General features: G+C 37.0%; 1 protein-coding gene across 1 annotated transcript in view; it reads left to right on the forward strand.

The window, feature by feature from the left end:
- The window catches only part of LOC112789647 (uncharacterized), a 175,123-nt gene that overhangs the window by 82,921 nt on the left and 79,610 nt on the right, over positions 1-12,592 (forward strand). Inside the window, exons 2-3 of the mRNA XM_025831623.2 lie at positions 4,098-4,469; positions 4,605-5,350. Of these exons, the coding sequence (XP_025687408.2) occupies positions 4,098-4,469; positions 4,605-5,350 (1,118 nt within the window). The remainder of the gene's footprint in view (positions 1-4,097; positions 4,470-4,604; positions 5,351-12,592) is intronic.

A 12,592-nucleotide genomic window follows, 5' to 3' on the forward strand; every position in this document is an offset into this window, starting at 1 on the left:
GTCTTTTACCTTAAGAAAAACTCCCAATTGTTGAAGAAGACAGAGGGTTTGGATGGTGGTGGTGATAGTAGTGATGATAGCGCTGTGTAAAAAATTTCCTAGCAGAGATGATGTGGAACACGCTCTCTCTTATCCTTCCAGGTATTCTCTCTCCTTATGTATCTCTCCAAATTCAGGTACTCAAATTTAAAATGTGTCCAATTAAAAGGGTAAGAATTTCTCCCCTTCTTATTTCCTTAATATATATATATATATATATATATATATATATATATATATATATTATGTCCACATATATACACTACTTTTAAAAATAAATACATACGTATAAATATATCATGAATATATTTATTTACTAATCTTATTTATTTATTTATTTTATTAATATTTTAAATATTTGCACAATAACGTTCTTTTATTCATTTTTATGAGTACATAATCATATTCAAATTATACAGACATATTTATATTTGAATATCATAATATTTACAAATACATATATTATTATAATAAAAAATGAATAAAAGAGGGGAGATTTGATTCTTTAGAGTTATGATCTGTTTTTTTTTTAAATGTTATGTTGATATTTTGTTTAAAAAATTTTTTATAGCTTTGTTGAGTACAAAAAAGTTCAATGTAGCTTAAGAAAATACTTTGTACCTTCAAAGACTGCATGGGGCTTATGATTGTGTACTAAAAAATAAACTTTTTTGTACATAAATAATTTTAAGAATGACCTACAAACATGGTCAAATAAGAGTCAAGTTCTGCCTAAAGGTATTGGAGAACCCAAAAGAACACCTTGAGGAGTTGAATTTCTCTTCAGTGGGAACTAAATTGGTGGAAGTGGATTGGTTGGATTTGGAGTGTAAAGAGCGTCATCTAGTTGAAAGAAAACCAAACTAGATGTCCCTTCACTGATGTCACATGTCATGAGCTTTTGTTTAACGTGTGGAAATCAACTTCCTCCTTTGAACAGTTGAAAAGACTTAAAGTGACGGGAATACCAAAAGATATTTGGAATAAAAGAGTAAACCAAATATCAAACTAAAACCGTGGGACAATAGATTTCCTCTTCATCATGGTTTTATACTATAAAAAGGATCTCAAGCCACCTCTGTAAAGCAGTCTCACTTTTCACCTTCACCTTGAACTTCACCTTGACCTTCACCTTCACTTTCACCTTGACCTTCTCCTAGACCCTTCTTATTTTCTGAAGCTGAGAAGCTAAAAAACCCATCTTTTTCTCTCCCCAAAATTCCTCTCATTGTTCTTCATTTCATTCATCATCTTCACGAGTAAAAACTGGCATTCGGGTGTTCCACCAGAACACTCGACAACCATTAACCAACCCCTGTCCACTTTAAACAAAGCTCATTCATCCTCTTGTGACATTAGTGGAGGTCTCAACACTTGTTCTCCACCTCTATTTCTCATCATTAGTTCTTGTATTGCTTATTCGTCATTAATAGAAGTGTTTTTCTCACAAGTATACTTACCCCAAATCTCTCATCTTAACCATTATTTTTCACTTAATCTATTTTCACAAAACTCACCCGAATCACACCTTTATCTGTCGTCATGTTTACCTGAAACATGCTTAAACTATAAAGAACCAAACTCAAAGCATGTAATAATATATATAACTACCCCATATATATTTACTACATTTAAATTACTTTACTAATTAATTTCAGCCATAATTTTGACAAAATTATTGGTATAATCTCTTCTAAAATTTGGACAATCTACCGTTACAGTTCTCACAAATCCAACCAACATCAGAGTGAAAGAGTGGGCTGGGGAGGGCGATCCTTCGATTTTGGCAGGGGTTTAAAAAAATAAAACTGTTATGGATTTTTCAAACCTACTAGTTTATCAATTTTTAGCAAAATTGGTCAGGCTCTTTTCCTTATTCAGTCCTATGCTTTGCCCATACCAGCCTCATGGCCAGTTCACTAGTTTTTTTATTTGACCGGCTAAGTCGGTTTGATTTTTATAACTATGGCTGTACCAACTCAAGTGGTAAATAAATCTATTAATATATAATAGGAATGTAGTAGGTGGTTCTTTGCTTGACAAGTGTCATGGCTAGGTATTTGACAAGTGCCAGGCTTATTATTTGGTTGACAAGTGGTGCAGACAAAACAAGAGTCCAAATGCTATTCCAGTTATTTGTGAGGAGTAAAAATGTAATACACATTATCCTTATTATTTTAACATTAACTCAAAAATAATGTTGTAAATGGTTGTAAAAGCCTACTGCATTTCATATTTGTCACCGGCACACTGTTTAAAAAGAGTTGATTGAGTTCAGCGCAATCTTTCTCCTTTTGATATCAGAATTTGAAAACAAAACTTGAGCGATATATTTCCCTTTTGCGTGCGCAAATTTAAATTCAGGTTTAAAAATCAATTCCTTGCTTGATTTTCTCTATCTCTCTTTTTCGTTCTCTCTTTCTCTCTGATTGAGTAAACACAAATCTATTGATTTACATATTAATATATAATAGGAATGTAGTAGGTGGTTTTTTGTTTGACAAGTGTCATGGCTAAGTACTTGACAAGTGTCAGACTTATTTGGTTGACAAGTGGTGCAAAAAAAATAAAAGTCCAAATGCTATTTTAGTTATTTGTGATGGATAAGAATGTAATACACCTTATCCTTATTATTTTAACATTAAGTCAAAAATAATGCTATAAATAGTTGTAAGAGCCTACCACATTTCATGCTTGCCACCAGCACACTATTTAAAAAAGTTGATTGAGTTTAGCGTAATCTTTCTCCTTTTGATACCATAATTTAAAAACAAAATTTGAGTGTTATCTTTTCTTTTTGAATGTACAAATTTAAATTCAGGTTTAAAAATCAATTCTTTTCTTGAATTTTTCCATCTCTCTTTCTCTTCTTTCTTTCTCATGCTCTCTTTCTCTCTGATTGAGTAAACATAAATAGAGTGGTGGTTCAAAATACAAGGATATCACCAACGAGGAAAAAGAAGCAAGGAACTTGCTACTGATGGAAGTAGTAACTGGCAGAGAAGATAGAGGGTGGTTATGGCGGTAGAGGCTAAATCTTTTTTCAGAGAGTAGCAAAGATAAAGAACAATAAGTTAGATATGACAGTGGTTGTTGATGCAGCAGTGAGGACAAAGAATAATGGCAGCAGTAAGTGTTGTTTCTGCTATCAGTGAAGAATGAGCAGTTGCCAGTAAGTTGACAATACCTGTGAAAAGAACAAAGAGCTCTGAGATCCTGTGGTCAACAATAAGCTCTGACGTCTGATTTTACTCCTGATTTCAGTTCTATGTAGTTTGGAGTTTAGATTAATCAACTTCTTTTTTCCCTCCTTTTTTTCTGGGCAAGTTACATATATAAAATAATTGGAAGAAGGTGTTACGCAAATACAACATTTCAGAAATGCAGATGCAATTGCAACATTCTCAACTATATGTAATCCGCAACACCCTAACGCAGATTCAAGTTACATGTATACCGCTAGACCCTGTTGCGGTTTACGTTCAAAGCCTGAAAGCACATAAACCGCTACACCCTATAACGGTTTATGAAGAGTTACGATATGAGGGATAAAGGTGGATCAAGCTAAGGTAGAGGTAATTGAAAAATTACCACCACCTGCCAATGTTAAGGCAATCAGAAGCTTTCTGGGGCATGCAGGATTCTATAGGAGATTTATAAAGGATTTTTCAAAAATTGCCAAATCTCTGAGCAACCTGCTAGCTGCTGACACGCCATTTATCTTTGATAAAGAGTGTCTGCAGGCATTTGAGACTCTGAAAGCTAGATTGGTCACAGCACCAATCATCTCTGCACCAGACTGGACATTACCATTTGAATTAATATGTGATGCCAGTGACCATGCCATTGGTGCAGTGTTGGGACAAAGGCATGACAAGCTTCTGCATGTCATTTACTATGCCAGCCGTGTTCTAAATGATGCACAGAAGAATTACACAACTACAGAAAAAGAGCTACTTGCAGTGGTTTACGCCATTGACAAATTCAGATCCTATTTAGTAGGATCAAAAGTGATTGTGTACACTGATCATGCTGCTCTTAAATATCTACTCACAAAGCAGGATTCAAAACCCAGACTTATAAGATGGGTGTTGCTCCTGCAAGAGTTTGATATAGAAATAAGAGACAGAAAAGGGACAGAAAACCAAGTAGCAGATCACCTGTCCCGAATAGAACCAGTAGAAGGGGCGTCCCTCCCTCTCACTGAGATCTCTGAAACCTTTCTGGATGAGCAACTCTTTGCCATCCAGGAAGTGCCATGGTTCGCAGATATTGCAAACTACAAGGCAGTGAGATTCATACCCAAAGAGTACTGTAGGCTGCAATCTAAGAAATTGATCACAGATGCAAAGTACTATCTTTGGGATGAACCATATCTCTTCAAGAGATGTGCAGACGGAGTAATCCGTAGATGTGTGCCTAAGGAAGAAGCGCAGAAGATTCTATGGCACTGCCATGGATCAGAGTATGGAGGACATTTTGGAAGTGAACGAACAGCCACAAGAGTCCTCCAATGTGGCTTCTACTGGCCTACTCTCTATAAAGATTCCCGAGCGTTTGTACTTAATTGTGACAGTTGCCAAAGATCTAGCAATCTGCCTCACAGTTATGCCATGCCTCAACAAGGGATCTTGGAGATTGAGTTGTTTGATGTATGGGGTATTGACTTTATGGGACCTTTCCCACCATCATACTCAAACACTTATATTCTGGTGGCAGTGGATTATGTATCCAAATGGGTGGAGGCTATTGCAACACCCACTAATGACACTAAAACAGTGTTAAAATTCCTCCAGAAACACATCTTCAGCAGATTTGGTACCCCTAGAGTATTAATCAGTGATGGGGGCACTCATTTCTGCAATAAACAACTTTACTCTGCTTTGGTTCGTTATGGAGTTAGCCACAGGGTAGCCACTCCATACCATCCACAGACTAATGGGCAAGCTGAAGTCTCAAATAGAGAACTCAAAAGAATCCTGGAACGGACTGTAATTAACCGTAGAAGGGATTGGACAAGGAGCTTGGATGATGCTCTGTGGGCATACAGAACAGCATTCAAGACCCCTATAGGGACCTCTCCATACCAGCTTGTGTATGGAAAGGCACGCCACTTGCCAGTGGAACTGGCACATAAGGCCTACTGGGCAACCAGATTCCTGAACCTTGATGCCAAGTTAGCTGGAGAAAAACGTTTACTCCAGCTAAATGAGCTAGAGGAATTTAGACTCAATGCTTTCGAGAATGCAAAAATATACAAAGAGAAAGCGAAAAGATGGCATGATAAGAAATTGTCATCCAGAGTCTTTGAGCCAGGGCAGAAAGTTCTGCTATTTAATTCTAGGCTCAAATTATTCCCTGGGAAATTAAAATCCCAGTGGAGAGGTCCATATGTAATTACAAGTGTATCACCATATGGATACGTAGAGCTCCAGGATAATGAATCTAACAAAAAGTTCATTGTTAATGGACAGAGAGTTAAACATTATCTTGAAGGCAATTTTGAGCAAGAATTCTCAAAACTGAGACTTGATTAAAAGATCAGTAATAGTCCAGCTAATGACATTAAAGAAGCGCTTGCTGGGAGGCAACCCAGCCATTCACAAAATTTAATTTTTTTTTCTAATTGATTAATTTTTACAGGTAGATGCCAGAGTATCTTCAAAAGGTGAAATAGCAATTGATTGAAGTCACAGAGTTATAGAGAAATTTGGAAAGCTTACTGGCATCAAAAAGCCAGTAAGAAACGTTTTGGGCGTTGAACGCCCAATAGAAGCACCCACTGGGCGTTCAACGCCAGTAAGGGTAGCCATCTGGGCGTTAAACGCCAGAAGGGAGCATCTTCTGGGCGTTGAACGCCAGAAAGAAGCACCCTCTGGGCGTTTAGCGCCAGATTGATAGCATCCTGGGCGTTCAGAAAAACGCCCAGTAACAAAGAACTTCCTGGCGTTTAACGCCAGAAAGAAGCAGCAGCTGGGCATTGAACGCCCAGGAGAAGCAACATTTGGGCGTTAAACGCCCAAAACATGCAGCGTTTGGGCGTTTAACGCCAGGATGGTGGGGAGGAGGTAAAATTCGTTTTTCTTCAAAAATTTTCTAATTTTTATGTTTTAATTCATGATTTCTTGCATAAACATGTTTCAAATTATCATCCCTCAAATCAAATTAGTTTTCTAAAAATCCTAATTTCTAAAAACTTTTTTTTAAATATGGCTTCATACATAAACATAAACTTTTTTTTCAATCCAATCCAACTCTTTTTCCAATTTCTTTTCAAACTTCATTATCTTTTAAAATCTTTTTCAATTTATATATTTCAAATTTATTTTTTAAAAAATCATTCATATCTTTTTAAATTATATCCTTTTCTTATCATGCTTATCTTTTATAAATCATATCTTTGATCTTATATCTTTTTCTTATATCTTTTTCTTATTTTCGAATTACCCACCCCCTCCCTTTATAACCACTTTCGGCGCCCTTCTCCTCATCCACCATTCCACACTTGCTCTCCTCCTATTCCTCTTCTCTCTTTTCTTTTGCTTGAGGACAAGCAAACCTCTAAGTTTGGTGTGCTTATCCGTGATCACAAAAACATTCTCACTTTGATCATGGCCCCTAAAGGAAAACAACCCAACCCAAGAGGCAAGAAAGAGAATATTCCAAAGCCACTTTGGAATCAAGGGAAGTTCTTAACTAAAGAACATTCAGACCACTACTACAAAATAATGAGTCACAGATCAGTGATCCCAGAAGTTAAATTTGACCTGAAGGAGGATGAATATCTGGAGATCCAAGAGCAAATTCGAAACAGGAACTGGGAAATCCTAGCCAATCCTGAAACGAAAGTGGGAAGGAACATGGTTCAAGAGTTCTATGCTAATCTATGGCAGACAGACAGGCAAAGAATAATTGGAGCTGCTCTCTATGACCATCGGACCTTAGTTAGAGGAAAGATTGTTCATATCCATCCTGACAAAATCAGGGAGATTTTTAAGCTCCCTCAACTGAAAGATGACCCAGACTCCTTTAATAGGAGAATGATGAGGGTAAATAAAGGTCTGGACAAGATTCTAGAGGATATATGCATCCCCGAAGCCAGGTGGACCACCAGCACGATTGGCATCCCAAATCAACTCAAAAGAGAAGATCTCAAACCAGTAGCCAGAGGCTGGCTGGATTTTATTGGGCGTTCCATATTACCCACCAGCAACCGTTCTGAAGTTACTGTTAAAAGAGCAGTGATGATTCACTGCATCATGTTGGGAAAAGAAGTAGAGGTTCATCAACTGATCTCGTGTGAGCTATACAAAATAGCAAACAAGAATTCCAAGGACGCCATATTGGCCTATCCAAGCTTAATTTCTATGCTCTGCAGAGATGCTGGAGTGAAGATGGGAATAACAGAGTATATCTCAGTTGAAAGGCCAATAACTAGAATATCAATGGACAGACAACAGCTGCAGGATGATCCAATCTTCACTTCGAATATTGGGAACATATTGAAGCATCTATTTCCAAATTGCAAGAAGCTATGAACCAAATAAAGGAAGAACAGAACAATCAAAGTAGCATGCTTTGCAAACTGCTTAAGGAACAGGAAGAGCAAGGGCGTGATCTAAGGGAGCTGAAGCGCCAGAAATTAATCCTTGAAAAGCACCCCACAGACTAGAGGAACATCTACTTCTCAAAACACAGGTTGTTGAGTTCTAATTTTAGCTTTAACTCTGTGATAGTGTTATTATAGAAATTTACCTTAAAAGATATATAGTAGTAGTAGTAGTAATTAACATATCTATTCTGGTTTTATTAATTTATTTTTCTCATCATCATCAAACATGAATAAAGTAGTAGATTTTTAGAATAAAGAAGTAATTTATATTTTTTTCGAGTTCTTAATAATAAAAATTCTAATTATTTATATGTGGTGGCAATACTTTTTGTCTTCTGAATGAATGCTTGAACAGTGCATATTTTTGATCTTATTGTTTATGAATGTTAAAACTGTTGGCTCTTGAAAGAATGATGAAAAAGAGAAATGTTATTGATGATCTGAAAAATCATGAATTTGATTCTTGAAGCAAGAAAAAGCAGTGAAAAAAAAATCTTTTGCAAGAAATCATTGGATCAAGAAAAAGAAAAAGCCAATAGCCCTTAAAACCAAAAGGTAAGGGTGAAAAGGATCCAAGGCTTTGAGCATCAGTGGATAGGAGGGCCCAAGGAAGTAATTCCAGGCCTAAGCGGCTAAATCAAGCTGTCCCTAACCATGTGCTTGTGGCATGCAGGTCCAAGTGAAAAGCTTGAGACTGAGTGGTTAAAGTCGTGATCCAAAAGCAAAAAGAGTGTGCTTAAGAGCTCTGGACACCTCTAACTGGGGACTCTAGCAAAGCTGAGTCACAATCTGAAAAGGTTCACCCAGTCATGTGTCTGTGGCATTTATGTATCCGGTGGTAATACTGGAAAACAAAGTGCTTAGGGCCACGGCCAAGACTCATAAAGTAACTGTGTTCAAGAATCAACATACTACACTAGGAGAATCAATAATACTATCTGAATTCTGAGTTCCTATGGATGCCAATCATTCTGAATTTCAAAGGATAAAGGGAGATGCCAAAACTGTTCAGAAACAAAAAGCTACTAGCCCCCCTCATCTAAATTAGAATCTGAGCTTCACTTAAAACTTGGAGATTTTATTACTCCTTAAATTCTTTTTATCCTATTTTATTCATCTAGTTGCTTGGGGACAAGCAACAGTTTAAGTTTGGTGTTGTGATGAGCGGATATTTTATACGCTTTTTGGGGGTAATTTCATGTAGATTTTAGCATGTTTTAGTTAGTTTTTAGTAGAATATTATTAGTTTTTAGGCAAAAATCATATTTCTGGACTTTACTATGAGTTTGTGTGTTTTTCTATTATTTCAGGTAATTTCTGGCTGAAATTGAGGGAGCTGAGCAAAAATCTGAGTTAGGATGAAAAAGGACTGCTGATGCTGTTGGATCCTGACCTCCCTGCAGTCGGAATGGATTTTTTGGAACTACAGAAATCCAATTGGCGCGCTCTCAACGGCGTTGAAAAGTAGACATCCAGGGCTTTCCAGCAATATATAATAGTCCATACTTTTCTCGAAGATAGACGACGTAACTTGGCGTTGAACGCCAAGTACATGCTGCTGTCTGGAGTTAAACGCCAGAAAAACGTCATGATCCGGAGTTGAACGCCCAAAACACGTTATAACGTGGAGTTCAACTCCAAGAAAGGCCTCAACTCATGGATAGCTTTAGTCTCAGCCCCAGCACACACCAAGTGGGCCCCAGAAGTGGATTTCTGCACCAATTATCTTAGTTTACTCATATTCTGTAAACCTAGGTTACTAGTTTACTATTTAAACAACTTTTAGAGACTTATCTTGTACCTCATGATATTTTTCAGATCTGAATTACATAATTTTTAATGGCATGAGTCTCTAAACTCCATTGTTGGGGGTGAGGAGCTCTGCAGCGTCTCGATGAATTAATACAATTGTTTCTATTTCACTCAAACGTGTGTATGGTCCGATCTAAGATGTTTATTCGTGCTTAATTATGAAAGAGGTGATGATCTGTGACACTCATCACCTCCCTCAACCCATGAACGTGTGCCTGACAAACACCTCCGTTCTACATCAGACTGAATGAACTTCTCTTAGATTCCTTAATCAGAATCTCCGCGGTATAAGCTAGAATTGATGGCGGCATTCATGAGGATCTGGAAAGTCTAAACCTTGTCTGTGGTATTCTGAGTAGGATTCAAGGATTGAATGGCTGTGACGCGCTTCAAACTCGCGATTGCTGGGCGTGATGACAAACGCAAAAGGATCAATGGATCCTATTCCAACATGATCGAGAACCAACAGCTGATTAGCCGTGCTGTGACAGAGCACCTGGAACGTTTTCACTGAGAGGATGGGAAGTAGCCACTGACAATGGTGACACCCTACATACAGCTTGCCGTAGACGTGCTTTATAAACAATTGAGTTGAATATTACATTGCAGAAATTCGGAGGACAAAGCATCTCCAAAACTCCAACATATTTCCCATTACTGCACAACAAGTAACGATTTTATTCTCTTTTATTTTTCCAATCTAATAATTCCAACTGATAATTTTGATTGACATCTTGACTAAGAATAATAAAATAAATATAGCTTGCTTCAAACCAACAATCTCCGTGGGATTCGACCCTTACTCACGTAAGGTATTACTTGGACGACCCAGTGCACTTGCTGGTTAGTTGTGCAGATTGCAAAAAGTGTTATTGCAATTTCGTGCACCAGCGAGCAATGCGTGCGTACGTGTGGATTAAGAAGTTCCACCCTCCATGCATTTTCCAGAGAGTTGTGCCTGCGCCGCGCCAACGTTGTGCCTTTGGCACAAACCTATTCGCGCACACGCGCACATGACACGTGCGCGCCACTCTCGGAATAATCCTTCGATGCGGACGCACCCTGTACGCGTACGCGTCGGGTCCATTGCACCACAACCCACACGCGTGCGCCATGTGCGCGTACGCGCGGATCCCCTTTTCTCAACACTTCTCTTTTCTTCCCCTCTTTCCATTTCTTTCCTTCTCCTTTCTTCTTCCCTTTTTCTACCCCTCATCCAACACTTTCAAACACCATTGATAACCATTTATTTTAGTTAGTTAATTTGTTAGTTGGGTAGTTAATTAGTTAGTTTTAGTTTAGTTTTCATTTCATTTTTCTCTCTTTCCATTATAAGTGTTGGATTATGGATTTTGCTTACCATATATTGCTGCTTATTACTAATTGAATGCTATCTTAGCATAATTGTTTTAAATATTCTTTGTTGGATTCTATCGTTGAGGTTATATTTTGCTACTTGGTTTTGAGTTTTTTTATGCTTACCTTTTGAAAAATACCAAGTGATGAGAATTGCCTTTGAGCTTGTAACTCTTCTTGAATCACATGATTTGGCCACCATGTGGTTTGAGCCTTATTCTGTGATTAGGCAACCTCTTGATGGATGATGTTGTGCATTTACCTTAATGCCTTATGTTATGATCATATGCATCCATAAGCTTTGACTTGAATGCTCTCATGCTTCTTTAATGCTTGTTTTATCTTACAAGCTTACTTAAAGCATCTCAAGCACACTAGGATAAGTGAAGTGCATACTTCTTTTGTGACATCACTTTTTATGCTAGTGTGGGTTCTAAACCACGCAATTCAGAATTCACATTCCTTATTTGTCATTAATGTCACATTAATTCACTCACGTCATTCTCGTGATTTACCTCATTCCAACAATGTATGCTTCCTTACTTTTATATCTTCTAATCTTATGGTGTTATATTTTTGTCTTTCATGATGAATGCACCACAAGCAATAACGGAAGCAAGACTAAGAACATGTAGCAATCCGGAGAGTCGCCGTACCCTCTTGCTCATTTTTGAGTGCACCGAGGACGGTGCAAACTTTTAAGTGTGGGGAGGTCGTCCGACCGGTCGGCGATTTTGGGTGACAAATTTCTAATCCCAACACTTTTGCATTTCATTTTAGGTTTTTTTGGATTTTTACTTGCATTTTCTTATTTTTGCATACATATACAATAAGCTTAGTCAAAATAATGAAAATTTTCAAGATTTCTATCTATAGAGCACCTCAATTGATTGAGTGAAAACTTTTTCATAGAACTTGCTTGAATTATATATATTGTGGATCATGTTTTTGAGCTAAGAACACAAACTTGTGAGACTTGAGCCTAATGGTGTGGTTACATCTTATAACCACTTATTTTCCTTCTTGTGTGCATTATTCTCTTTCTATGATTGTAATCTTTGAATTGTTTGATTCTTTATGTCCATTATTTTGTGTATTCATGCATTTATATGATTGAGGCCATCATTTCATTTAGCTCACTTACCCAAAAAGCCTTGCCTTTTATCTTCCATTGTTAGCCAACTTTGAGCCTACGCTTAACCCACTTTGTTCTTAATTTTAGCACATTACAAGCCTTAAAGCGGAAAATAATAAATGTCCTTATTTGGATCTTGATTAGCTTAGGCTAATGTGTGTGTATCATTCAAGTCTGGGAACTTTAGGACATTGGGTGAATAAAAGGGTGTATTTTGTATTGCTATTAAAAATATTGGGAATTGGGTACATACTCATGTATTGCTCAAGTGTAAAAACTTATGCATTGATGCTCTTGTATATAGAAAGAAAAAATGAGAAAAACAAAAGAAAAAGAAATAAAAGTGAAAAAAGAAAACAAAAGAAAAAGAAATAAAAGTGAAAAAAAGAAAACAAAAGAAAAAAAATGTATATAGAAAAATAAAAGAAAAAGAAAAAGCAATAAAAAGGGGACAAAATGCCCTAAAGCAAAGTGAAGCTCAATAAAGAATAATGCATAAGTGTTGTGAAATGAAAAGGAAATGCATGAGTATGTGGAAAAGTGAGGAATAGGTAGTTAGGTTAGAACTTAATTGTATATGTTGTCATAGATTAGGTGGGAAGTTTAAGCTTATCAAAGAATCAAATTTCAAGCTCACG

This window comes from Arachis hypogaea, chromosome 3 (assembly GCF_003086295.3).
Source record: "Arachis hypogaea cultivar Tifrunner chromosome 3, arahy.Tifrunner.gnm2.J5K5, whole genome shotgun sequence".
Classification (NCBI taxonomy): Eukaryota; Viridiplantae; Streptophyta; class Magnoliopsida; order Fabales; family Fabaceae; genus Arachis; species Arachis hypogaea.